The sequence below is a fragment of the Schistocerca gregaria genome, chromosome 3, assembly GCF_023897955.1.
Source record: "Schistocerca gregaria isolate iqSchGreg1 chromosome 3, iqSchGreg1.2, whole genome shotgun sequence".
Classification (NCBI taxonomy): Eukaryota; Metazoa; Arthropoda; class Insecta; order Orthoptera; family Acrididae; genus Schistocerca; species Schistocerca gregaria.
The window spans coordinates 428,837,145-428,849,173 of NC_064922.1; the positions used below are offsets into that span (position 1 = coordinate 428,837,145).

Sequence of the window (12,029 nt, forward strand, 5' to 3'; positions counted from 1 at the left end):
AAAGCATTCTGTAGTGCATGCTCTACGGGTGTCCATTTTCAAGAGGGCAATTACAGAGCTAATTCTTGATGAGAATTACAGTAATATGGTTTATGGGCCGCCAACGTGGAATGACGAGCCAAGTGTTTCTTCACAGGACATTATGACTCTTAGCAGGCTCTCCTCTAATCAGTCCGTTACAAAGACCCTTGTTTAACAAATATATATATTACATATGTACTTCTCATTGTTGTCACATTTGTCACATAATAACTTAATTCTTGAATGTTTTAAATTACGCTATCAGTAAATTCGAAAGACAATAGTGAAACTAATTTCTTGTACTAAACGCTTTTTCATGGCAAAGTATAATATATTTACAAATACTTTCTGTTTTGACATTGTTTGTAGTCTTGCACCATTCACATGTGCTACACATTCATTCACACTGATCCAAAATTTTCCATCTTATATTTTGTTCATATTTTACTGCATGTTGATATGTATTTGGGGTGTTTGTTTATGTTACTCCTTTCCTTTGCACATTTATTCAAATTTTAAGTCAAATTATGTGTTGCTTTATACAATCTATTTCAATATTAAAGATCTATTACTGATTTTATTTATTTTTATAGACAGAAGAAGTATATGTGAATATAGAGTGTTCAATGGGTGTAAGTGCAGATATTTTTATACATAGTATCTTAATATGTACACATATCAGTGTGTTGGTTGTTTTTGCTCTGTCTAACAGTCTTTTCACAGATACATCACAAACATTATGACCTCAAGTTTCCTGCACAGTCATAACTGCACAGTAAGCAGACTACTCCTCTCAGTTTAGGCTACTTGTTCTGCATCCAAGTGTCCACACTGCAGCACCTGAGCTGCTGCCCAGGAGAAACTAAGAGTTAATGGCTTGTTTTTGCCACATGTATTTGGAGGTACTAACTAGCCTAAAAACATATTACTTCTAACAGCTATAATTATTAGTCTGCAAATGATGTAGGTACTGACATAATGTTGTTCAGTACACTGTCCTCAGTCATCGATAGAAGTGTCTGTAACTATACCCATTACACCCCGTACATGGTTTATTACAATGTCTGGCTTCATTGTTTTGTAAAACATCACTCCAACATATTTTGATAAGACAACTAACAAAGTTTCAAGTGACAGTTGACTATGAAGCCCTAAGTAGGTCTTAGTGTCTTTATCCATTTGGGACATTCCTTCATCTCATACATGGAGATGCCATGGCATCAACTGAAGTATCTCTCATGGCTGCGACCTCACTCACTTGCAGAGATGTGCAGCATGTGAGACAAATTACATGACGTGTTGCTTCAAAGTTTAGCTAGGAAATGCTTATTGGTGGAACTGGAAAATTTTCTGCAGCACTACACTTGGTAAAGTTTGCTAGGCTTATTTTGAGCACAGCGACAGGGTTAAATATGATAATGTCCCAGTACAATGTTTAAAGACCTGTAACCATCTAACTACATTCAGAGCAGTTGCGAGATTGGACTATTGGGCTGGAAAACATTTATCGCTAGTACTCAATACACTGGCTCTAACCAGTTTCAGTAACGTCCATCACTAAATATCACAAAGAGAATAGAGGATAACTCTTCCAAAATCACTAAGGATCATGAACTACCTACTGCTGAAACTGTGAAAGTTTGGAAAGAACACCATCGCTTCAGAGGACCTACAAACTAGAAGAGATGCTGGCCCATCCCACAACAACTTCCACAAATTGTTAAAACATTTTGGCCTTTTAACCAGTCAGCCTCAGGAGTAGAATGAAAGCATTCCCATTGGTCATTTCTTTCCCCCACTATCCTCACCTAACTCATCTGAGAAGTCCTGCCACCAGCCAAGGTTTTTCATCAGTTCGTTTCCAACAGACGTTAGAAAACAGCTTCTGTCATGAGACAGTTTCTAGCCCTTGACCCAGATAAGTAGGCTCTGTTCGCAACTCACCGATTAACGAAAGACCATTCCCATACAGGCTGGACAAAGCTGTGCTCATGTTTCCTGAACAGTCAACACGGCACTGCCACGGTGTGACCAGGAATGATGTTACTCATTTAACTTGATTTCAGACCAGTTCAGTATTTATTTTTACAGACGTAGAGTCCTAAATCTCATTCCAATAAAAATATTGTAATTCGCCTTTAAGTGGCACAAAGTAGTTTCTGCCCGCACTTCACTTCTCTTTCTTGACATTACATTTTTTTTCTCTCCTTATTCTCTTTTCTTTTACATTTCTTCCATGACTTTCTGTTCTTTACATTACTTTCCTTACGTTATTTTTTACATTACTTTCCTTAGTTTCTATTCCTTACACTTCTTTCCTTACTTTCTTTTCTTTGTGTTGCGTTGCCTTACTACCCTTTCTTCCTTTATTTTACATTTCTTTCGTTACTGCACTTTCTTTACAGTTGTTCCCTTACTTTCATTTCTTTACACTTCTTTCTGCTCTTTCGTTTCTTTGCATTCCTTCCCTTACTTTCGTTTCTTTATACTTCTTTACTTACTTTAACTTCCTTGCATTTCTTTCCCCCCTTTTATTTCTTAACTTTATTTTCTTTTCATTTCTTTCTTTACTTTCTTTCCTTTACATTCATTTTCTTTCCATTTCAGTACATTCCAACTCATTCCTTTCCTTTACATCTGAGTACATTCCTTTCCATTACAGTTCAGCATATTCGATTTCATTCCGCTTCATTAATTTCCTATACATTTCAATAGATTAGAATACAGTCCTTTTCTTTTTTTGGCTTTTTTTGTTTCTATTCTTGTCATTTCTTTTCTGCAGCTCTACATGATTGTTGAGCTATTACTGGCCAAGTCTGTACCACCTGTCGATGAAGACCCTCTTGAAACATTCCAGTACTGTGAAAGGAGGGTTTCTGTGGAGACGAGCCACAAGTTACAACTTTCCCTGAGCGTTCTCCATTAGGGTCTTGTTAGCAGATAGCACAGGATATTCCATTTGTTTGGTTGTGGCTTCTGCAGGAAGATGTTCTCGAAGTGGGCGTAGTGTTTTCATTCATAATCACACTAAAAAACAGATCCACGTCCGAAATTTCGACTTCAGGGCTGGATAGTAGGTCAGAGAATGCTGTCTCTATACTACATAGCCTTCAAATTGCCCTAGATAGTGAAAAGAGGCGTCCATCGTACGTAAATATTACCAACACAGAGCATGGGTGACCCACCTGCCAGCTGCACATGTAAACGGCTCCATTACGCAACTGCTGTATATGGCGATTTCCTGTTGTCAAAAGAATGCTGAGAAAGTGATCCCTGATACAAAAGAAGCAACTTATTGAACAGATAAGACCCACCTTCGTGGATACGAAAAACCATTGAAGTCCATATTATTAGGAAGGAAAGTTGCTACTGACCATATGGCAGAGATACTGAGTCGCGATAGGCATAACAAAAAGATTCCCACAATTGTAGCTTTTAGCCATTAAAGTCTTTGTCATCAATACACACACATACACACAAGCACAGACACACACACACACAGACACACACACACACACACACACACACACACACACACACACACACACACACACACTCACGCAAACGCAGCTTGCATACACGTCTGCAGTGTGTGTGTGTGTGTGTGTGTGTGTGTGTGTGTGTGTGTGTGTGTGTGTGTGTGTATTGCTGATAAAGGCCTCAATGGCCGGAAGCTATAATTCTGTGAATCTTTTTGTTGTGCCTATTGCGATTCAGCATCTTCGCTAAATAGTGAGCAGCAACTTTCCTTCCTAATATTGTTACATTTCATCCTGGATTTCCCATTGTTTGGAGTCAATTGTAGTGAGATGAGTAACAAAGTTTCGCATGATGATTACCCAACAAATCCCAGATGATGCTTCATATTCTTACTCATTTGCTTGATTTTAGTTCTGTCCAGCATTCCTCTTCACCGTTGTAATGCACTGATGTTACTTCCTATAAATTATTTTAAATAAGTTTACAACAGAAAGAACTTGTTTCTATGAAAAACCGGTTTCTCTTTCTTTTTTTATTAACTTTTCTCTTTTATTTTCCTTCTTTTCTATTCTTTTTGTCTTTATTTTTTCCTTTCTTTTCTTTTTTTCTTCCTTTCTCCTCTATTTATTTTTTCTCCTAACTCATTTTCCCTATTTTCTCTTCTCTGAGTTTCCTTATTTTCTCTTTCCTATTTATTTCTCTTTCCAAGTTTCTGTTTCTTCCTATTTCTTTTTGCTGTTTTTTCCTGTTTATTATTTTATTTATGTCATTTTTCTTATTTTCTGTTCTTCCCTTTTTCCCTTTTCTGTTTATCCTGCTTTTGATTTTTTGTGTTTTTCGTTTTCTTTCCTTGTCTTCTATTTCTCTAACTTTTGGACTTTGCATGTCAATATCACATTAGATGGATACGCCATATTCAGCGAGTATTTACTATTGCATGATATGCGAGAAAGAATTGTCAGAGCGTGTGCTTCGAAGTGATAAAGAATACCACTCAATAAACGATAAGAAGATCGCAACACTGCATTGATACCACTGGTCATCACTTCGAACACCTTCCATAAATGGACGTTCATGCCACCTTTGTGACCTTCGTTGACCTGAAAAGACCTTACTGTTAAACATCAGTGGATTTGTCTCGATAGCCGCTATCAGAAAATAAATAACAAACTATAGCATCCCATTTAAAAAAAAACCAAGTTGACGTTGGAGCGACCCCACCGAGCAACAAAAAACCAATACATTATGGCCTGCATTGTCGCATGCATCTTTTGTCCCACAAACGTTTCAGCTACTATCATACTTTCGGAGTTATTCTCTGTGGCAGTAGTTAGTGACTCACCCTATATAGCTATGGCAGACAGTCAAATACGGTATTTTCTTATTCAGATGTATCTTTATCAGTTGAATACCCACTGTTCTACTGTCCAAATTTTCTTATCAGAAATTCTCTGACAGAAACTGATCGAGTATTTGTAAAAATGTGGGCGCTTCTTTCGTCCTCAATTATTTGATGTGTTGGGCTATATGGGAGCAATAAAATGGCGCTTCTGATAATCTATACCACGTATCTCATAATTTTCAGTCTGTTTAATCTAGAAATTTTAAGCACATCTCAGTGCTCGCCGGTACGGCAGTTTCCAAGAACACAGTGAGTAAAAACAGTGCTACATCACGGTTGCCCTTAATGATAAATCTGACAACATTCACTCATATTGTAATAACTGTACTGCAAAAACAAAACTTACGACAAAAAAAGAAAAAGGAAGACGAGAAAGAAAGAGAGGGGGAAAGAGAGAGAAGTGGAATGAGAATTACAACGGTTCGAAACTTTGAATAACAACGACTGGAGATTGTGGTATGCTAGGGTAAGTGTGGCAGCTGATGTTAAAGGGCAGGTTATTCCATGGTCGAAAGCTTGCAGCGCAGACATATTTGTGCTATGAAGAAGAACTAAATGTAATTAAGAATGCAGGAACTGAGAACCTTGTGAGACTTCCTAATGCCATGACATTACATTCAAGGTTCTACATTTGGAATTGTGTTTTCTGGGAGTTGCTGGAATAACGAAAGGGTGTGTTTGGCGACGTCTTGAACTCTAAGTGACCTCTCTAGAAATGGGTAATATGGTAATAGAGTGATAGGTTAGTCACAATAGCAGACTCTGTTCAAATACTACTGCAAATATTTTTCATATTTCCAAAATAAGGAGTGCAGTTCATGAGCTCTTTTCTAACAAAGTGCACATGGTGAGCCATAAAGTTAGCGTATAAACAGACTCTAGCAATGATGTTAAAGGTATTTAACAGTACAACACGTCCAGTTCTTAAATACAGTAATCGTTATTTTTACAGGGACGGCGATAGCAGAATTATCTAAATTGCAGTGGAGCTTTGCCTCTTGTACGTATGAGAGATTTCATTAAAGATTTACGTCAGGGCCTATACTAGCAATCACGTCGATACGCTCTGGTTCTGCACATGAAAACTTGCGCCAGGGCAAGATCTCTAACATCTGTTTAGGGCCTTTCTGGAACGACTGGCTTGGCATTAGGGTAATCACGCACTACTTCTGGGACAACTAAAGTTCTCAAATTGCTCTGCCCCCGTTCATTTCCAACGGTGCTATTCTCGTAATAGGGAAACCGAAGTGTATAATATTTCGGTATGTGTGAGGGAACGCTGATTGTGAAGTTGGATCGGGCCAGGGCTATTCCTCGCTAGCGAACAGAGATGCTTCTACTGGCAGCAGGTGGGAAATCCAATCCTGGCCCAGCCTTTCACGTGTCGCTTCAGAAGCACAGTGAAGAATGTTAACGGATTCTGGTGCAATATCGTCATTGCACTGTACGAGCATCGTGCACGTATTAGAACCACTATTGATGTGGCATCTGGGCCAGCTGGTAAACAATTCTTTTTGTTTTCTTAGAGTGCACGTCAGAGAGCCCGCGGAGTGATACAAGATGGCGGACGACAGTCTCATGGAACAGTATATCGTAGACGGGTAACAGCATTATTTTTGCAGAGCTCAAAACAGATAATGTTCTATAGCATGCCCTGAATAATTATTTCCTAGACTGGGTGAAAAGTGACGAGATCTTTTATCGGATTCTTTGTGACAACAGTTACATCGACGTAGCGACAAGAGACCATGCTGTGGCAAGACGTTGAACTCGTTTGTGAGAGGATAGTAGTTCAATGACTATGTAGTGATCAAGATTTAGGTTTTCTGTGGTTTCATTAAAATCACTTATATTTTATGGCGGGATGATTCCTATGAAAGAGCATGGCCGATTTCCTGCCTGGTCTTTCCCCTAAACGAGGCTGTCGTCCGTTTCTGATGACCACATGGTTGACAAGGCGTCGAACCCTGATTTTTCGCCGGCCCGTGTGGCCGTACGGTTCTAGGCGCTTCAGTCTGGAACCGCGTGACCACTACATTCGCAGGGCATTGTTGTGTGTGATGTCCTTAGATTAGTTTGGTTTAAGTAGTTCTAAGTTCTAGGGGACTGATGACCACAGATGTTAAGTCCCATAGTGCTCAGAGCCATTTGAACCTGATTTTCCTTCTTTTCTTCAGGAGATGATACCAGACGCTGACTTAGTGCAGCCTATGCGGATATATGGTGTAAAATAAACAAAAAACGCAATTTTTTGTTCTGCAGTACACCAGAAAATTGCATGCAGAATGAATCTTTCACTCCGCAGTGGAGTATGCATTAATTAGGAACTTACTGATGAATTAAAATGGTGTGCTGTAACAGGATTCGGAAGTAGAAAAGAGATGAAACTTCCTGGCAGACTGAAACTGTTCAGTGGATCGGGACTCGAACCTGCGACCTGTGCCTTCCGGTGGCAAGTGTTCTACCAACCGAGTTATCAAAGCATCCCGCACATCTTCACTTCTAGCAGTCTCCCTGCCGCAGATAGGAAATTCATTCTAGGAAAGCCATATTGGCAGAACTGTCTGGTGTTGCTGGGTCGGTAAGAGCAGTTCCCGTGGAAGGCAATGATCCAGGTCCGAGTGCCGCTTGTAACACGGCTTCAATCTGTCCATATGTGGGCAAGTGTACGCCAACTAAGGACGATTATTTTAAACTCAGCTGTTAAAAGACACATAGAGGAACCGCAAGAAAATATAGTGTTTTAGAATGCATCTCATGGGCAAGAAACACTTGCAGAGTGTAATGATGATATTTCAGAGACTGTTTAGATTGAAATACTCAGATAAAATCATCTGTGATTTGCAATCGTGTCCTTTGTCAGTTTAATAGTAAAAGAAGTCGTTCTATACGGCTTTACATTCAAATAACAAAACTAGGAAAAGCAGAAAACAATGCAATTTTGATATGTATTCGTATACGGATAGTAGGAAATACACAGGATGAAATTTGTGGGTGACTTGGGTTAAAACTGAGGTTGCAAATTTAGTAAATAGGGCTGGCGAGAGCAGTGGCTCTAACCTGGCTGAGCACGTAGTCAAGTGGGCTTAGATGACAGATACAGGAACGTCATCCAGGATACTTCAATTCCTTTTCAGATAGTAATCGCAGTGTTTAGAGAAACTGGTAGCGTAACAGTTTCTCAGTAATAGTAGCTCAGATGCTTCCAGGGGGAGGGGGGGGGGGGAGGAGGGGGCAAGAGATCTGGGAGGAGTGCTGGACAGGACAACAATCGAACACCCTTAGTATCGAATTAGGTCAGGATAGGACGGACAACATGCGGCCTTGAGTTGTCATCTTGAAAGATAGCGAAACACAGACCTCGAAAATAGGACACAGCCAATGGTCTTAACACATCAGAAGTGTTACCCCTGCCATCCAGATTACCGGTCATGCAAAACAGAGGTAATCGGGATGTGTATACAATGGCGTCCCATATCTTCGAGCTCAGTGCTAGCCTCGTTTCATGTGTCAAACACAACCTGGCAATGCTGCTTAAGAGCCTCCACAAAGGGGAAAGTACACCACGATGCTGTATGCAGAAGTGCGACTCGTCTGAATAGACGACATGGTGCCCCTCCTGTGTAGAGACCTGTCGTTGGGCCCACTACTGTCGGTTCGTCTCTCTGCTGCCGTGCTGATATTCCGTGGAGCTCCTGACTTGCCTTGCTGCAAACGACCGCATTTCCTGATTCCAGGAATGTTACGTGATTGTACGACCCTCTCGATCTAGCGAACAATATATCTGTCCTCCAGGGCGCTATTCACGTGGGACCATTGATATCCGTGGCACTGAGTAAGGCTGGTCTGTATCTATCGATCCATATTCGCATTGAAATCATGGGGTCACCGAGAGCAGGAATTTCGCGGAATGATAAACTGCATTCATGACACGCGACAATGCAGTCGCTCTTGAATCAGCCGGCATTCAAAATGAGAAGCTCGGTATATAATCTTTCCTTACACACAAAGTATAGGAGGTCCGACTCCTACGTACGAGGGGTTATTCACTTCATTCGCGTCACTTATGGAACTGCTGCTTAAGTTATTTTTATTTATTTATCGTATGCCAACAACAGCAAACATTGACGGGTACATAAAGTTTAATTTTACATGTATATCTAGTTAAGTATTTACATATAGTTTAGTTTTACTATTTGGCGCAAATTTTATACACATTTTTAAATTGTGAAAATTTTCTAACTTAACATTACTGACTTTTTTAACTGATATAATTGCAAGTTTACAAAAGATAGGTACATTTAATCACAGTTTAATATCTAATGATTGAAGCCAACTAACAGCAGAGGGAGTAGAATCAATAAAGTCACTATATGGTCCAGGATACTTCCTCTGAGGATAGTCTCCAACAATATGTTGAACAGTTTGTTCTTGGGCACCACAATCACAGCCTGGAGAATCTCGGAGTCCCCACTCGTGCATCATAGCGTTGCACCTGGCGTGGCCAGTTCTAATTCTGTTCAGCCTTGTCCACTGTCTTCTCTGCAGATGAAATCCTGGTAGGCTGGCAGTTGAGTCTTGGACGCCTTGATGTGCTATTGCTGCAGCATTCCACCTCTTGCGCCACTATTATTTAAAGCCGAACTTCTTATCGTTCCTTCCATTATGCCACAATGGGTTGCTAAATTTTGAGCTGTCTGGGGGAGGGTTGTTTACGACTATACAAACTGGGAGGTCTTGTGGCTAGTCGGGGTGGTGTAGTTTCCTCCATTTTCGATTGATTGCTTCTTGGCGTCGTAATTCAGTTGGTAGGTTGTTGGTGATGGTGTGCAGCCAGGGGATCGGGGTGGATTTCAATGTGCCCATAATAATCCTCATTAGCTTGTTCAGGTGTACGTCCAACTACCTTGTGTAGGAACTATGCTGCCACAATGGAGCACAGTATTCGGCAGCTGGGTACACCAGCGTGATTACTGTAGTACGTAGAGTTGATGCATCGGCACCCCACGTTTAGAGTTGATGCATCGGCACCCCACGTTGTACTAGCCACTTTCTTTACGAAGTTGTTCGGGGCTTTAGTTTATGGTTTTATACGTCAGTGTGACACCAAGGTATTTAGTCTGGAAGTTATGTCTAACCTTTTGTTGGTAGAAGCTCAAATTCAACTGCTGGTTTGCAATTCTGTTCGAATACTGCCCCAGGTATGGATATGTGTGATGTCCTTAGGTTTGTTAGGTTTAAGTAGTTCTAAGTTCTAGGGGACTGATGACCTCCGATGTTAAGTCCCATAGTGCTCAGAGCAATTTGAAAATAAATTGCAGTTCTTTTGTTTAGATGGAATGCGCAGACTTGTGTCTTTGCTGCACTTGGCTGCAGTCTCCATACTTTGTAGTATGTGTTGAGAGTTTTTAAGTCTCTGGATATCATAGCTTCTCCTTCCTCAAGCATGCTGGTTTATACGGCTGTGGCAAGGTCGTCGGCACAGTAAAACTTTTTGCTAGCAGTGTCTGGCATGTCACTGGTGTACAGATTGAAAAGTAGGGGTGCTATGAAAGATCGTTGGGGGAGCCCATTTTTCAAGGTAAATGACTGCGTAACTTACCACTGTGAACACGAATAATTCTTCCATTCTCTGAATGAACAACACGACACACACATTAATGTAGGGAAGCATTCGCGATGGTAGTATCAGTTATTCAGTACTCACCAGTGTGGCTATGAGAAATGGGGTCCTCGGCGAAGATGAGAAAGTTGCAGAAGATGACGAAGTAAGTGACGAAGAGGCGCGGGTAGGGGTGCTGGAAGTAGTAGCGCAGGTCGCGCTTGTCTATGGGGTCGACGCCGGCCGCCAGCAGCGCCGCCGCGACGCCCGGGTTGGAGTTGTTGACGCCAGACGCGGCGCTGGCAGCGCCCGCAGCGGCCGTCATCAGCATCACAGACCGCCGCCGCTGCAGCGCCGCCCCCTCCTCCCAGCTGCTCGCCTTGCGCGGCGGCGCCTGCGGAACACGGCCGCGTCAGGCGGGTAGTAGGCCAGGTGCGCTCACAGGCGTTACGTCCATCATGGCACTGAGCTAAACAGCTCCACAGCAGAAAATGTTTTCGAGCTACACTCCGACCTTCTAGTCGTGACTCTCCTTCTTGCTGCAGGATATTTCTGTTTATAGGTTCTACCACAGCTACACTCCGACCCCGAAATACACCACTGAGCCAAAACCATTATAACTAAATAGAATAGCAGTTTTGCGTGGCAGGACAAGTTCTTAGTAGTTTTCTGGAGATATGCAGTACCAGCTGTCTAGTCAGAGCTCGAGGCATCCCGTAACTTAAGGGGGCTTGTAGGAGAAAACTGATCCCCGATAGAATCCCAATTGTGTTGCATAGGGTTCGCATCAGGCAAACTTTGCAGAACTAGATTTCACTATGAGCCCGTTATCATGCTACTACACTACTGGCCATTAAAATTGCTACACCATGAAGATGACGTGCTACGGAAATTTAACCGACAGGAAGAAGATGCTGTGATCTGCAAATGATTAGATTTTCAGAGCATTCACACAAGGTTGGCGCCGCTGGCGACACCTACAACGTGCTGACATGAGGAAAATTTCCAACCGATTTCTCATACACAAACAGCACTTGACCGCCGTAGCCTGGTGAAACGTTGTTGTGATGCCTCGTGTAAGGAGGAGAAATGCGTACTATCATGTTTCCGACTTTGATAAAGGTCCGATTGCGGGTTATCGTATCGCGACATTACTGCTCGCGTTGGTCGAGATCCAATGGCTGTTAGGAGAATATGGAATCGGTGGGTTCAGGAGGGTAATACGGAACGCCGTGCTAGATCCCAACGGTCTCGTATCACTAGCAGTCGAGATGACATGTATCTTATCCGCATGGCTGTAACGGATCGTGCAGCCACGTCTCGATCCCTGGGTCAACAAATGGGGACGTTTGCAAGATAACAACCATCTGCACGAACAGTTCGACGACCTTTGCAGCAGCATGGACTGTCAGCTCGGAGACCATGGCTGCGGTTACCCTTGACGCTGCAACACAAACAGAAGCGCCTGCGATGGTGTACTCAACGACGAACCTGGGTGCACGAATGGCAAAACGTCATTTTTTC

The 12,029-nt window shown here is 42.0% G+C and overlaps 1 protein-coding gene across 4 annotated transcripts in view; it reads right to left on the minus strand.

Moving 5' to 3' along the window:
• LOC126354628 (transmembrane protein 117-like) overlaps positions 1 to 12,029 on the minus strand; it is a 483,273-nt gene that overhangs the window by 200,541 nt on the left and 270,703 nt on the right. For all 4 annotated transcript variants that reach the window (XM_050004396.1, XM_050004394.1, XM_050004395.1 and 1 more), the window contains one exon: positions 10,611 to 10,899. In XM_050004396.1, the coding sequence (XP_049860353.1) occupies positions 10,611 to 10,899 (289 nt within the window). The remainder of the gene's footprint in view (positions 1 to 10,610; positions 10,900 to 12,029) is intronic.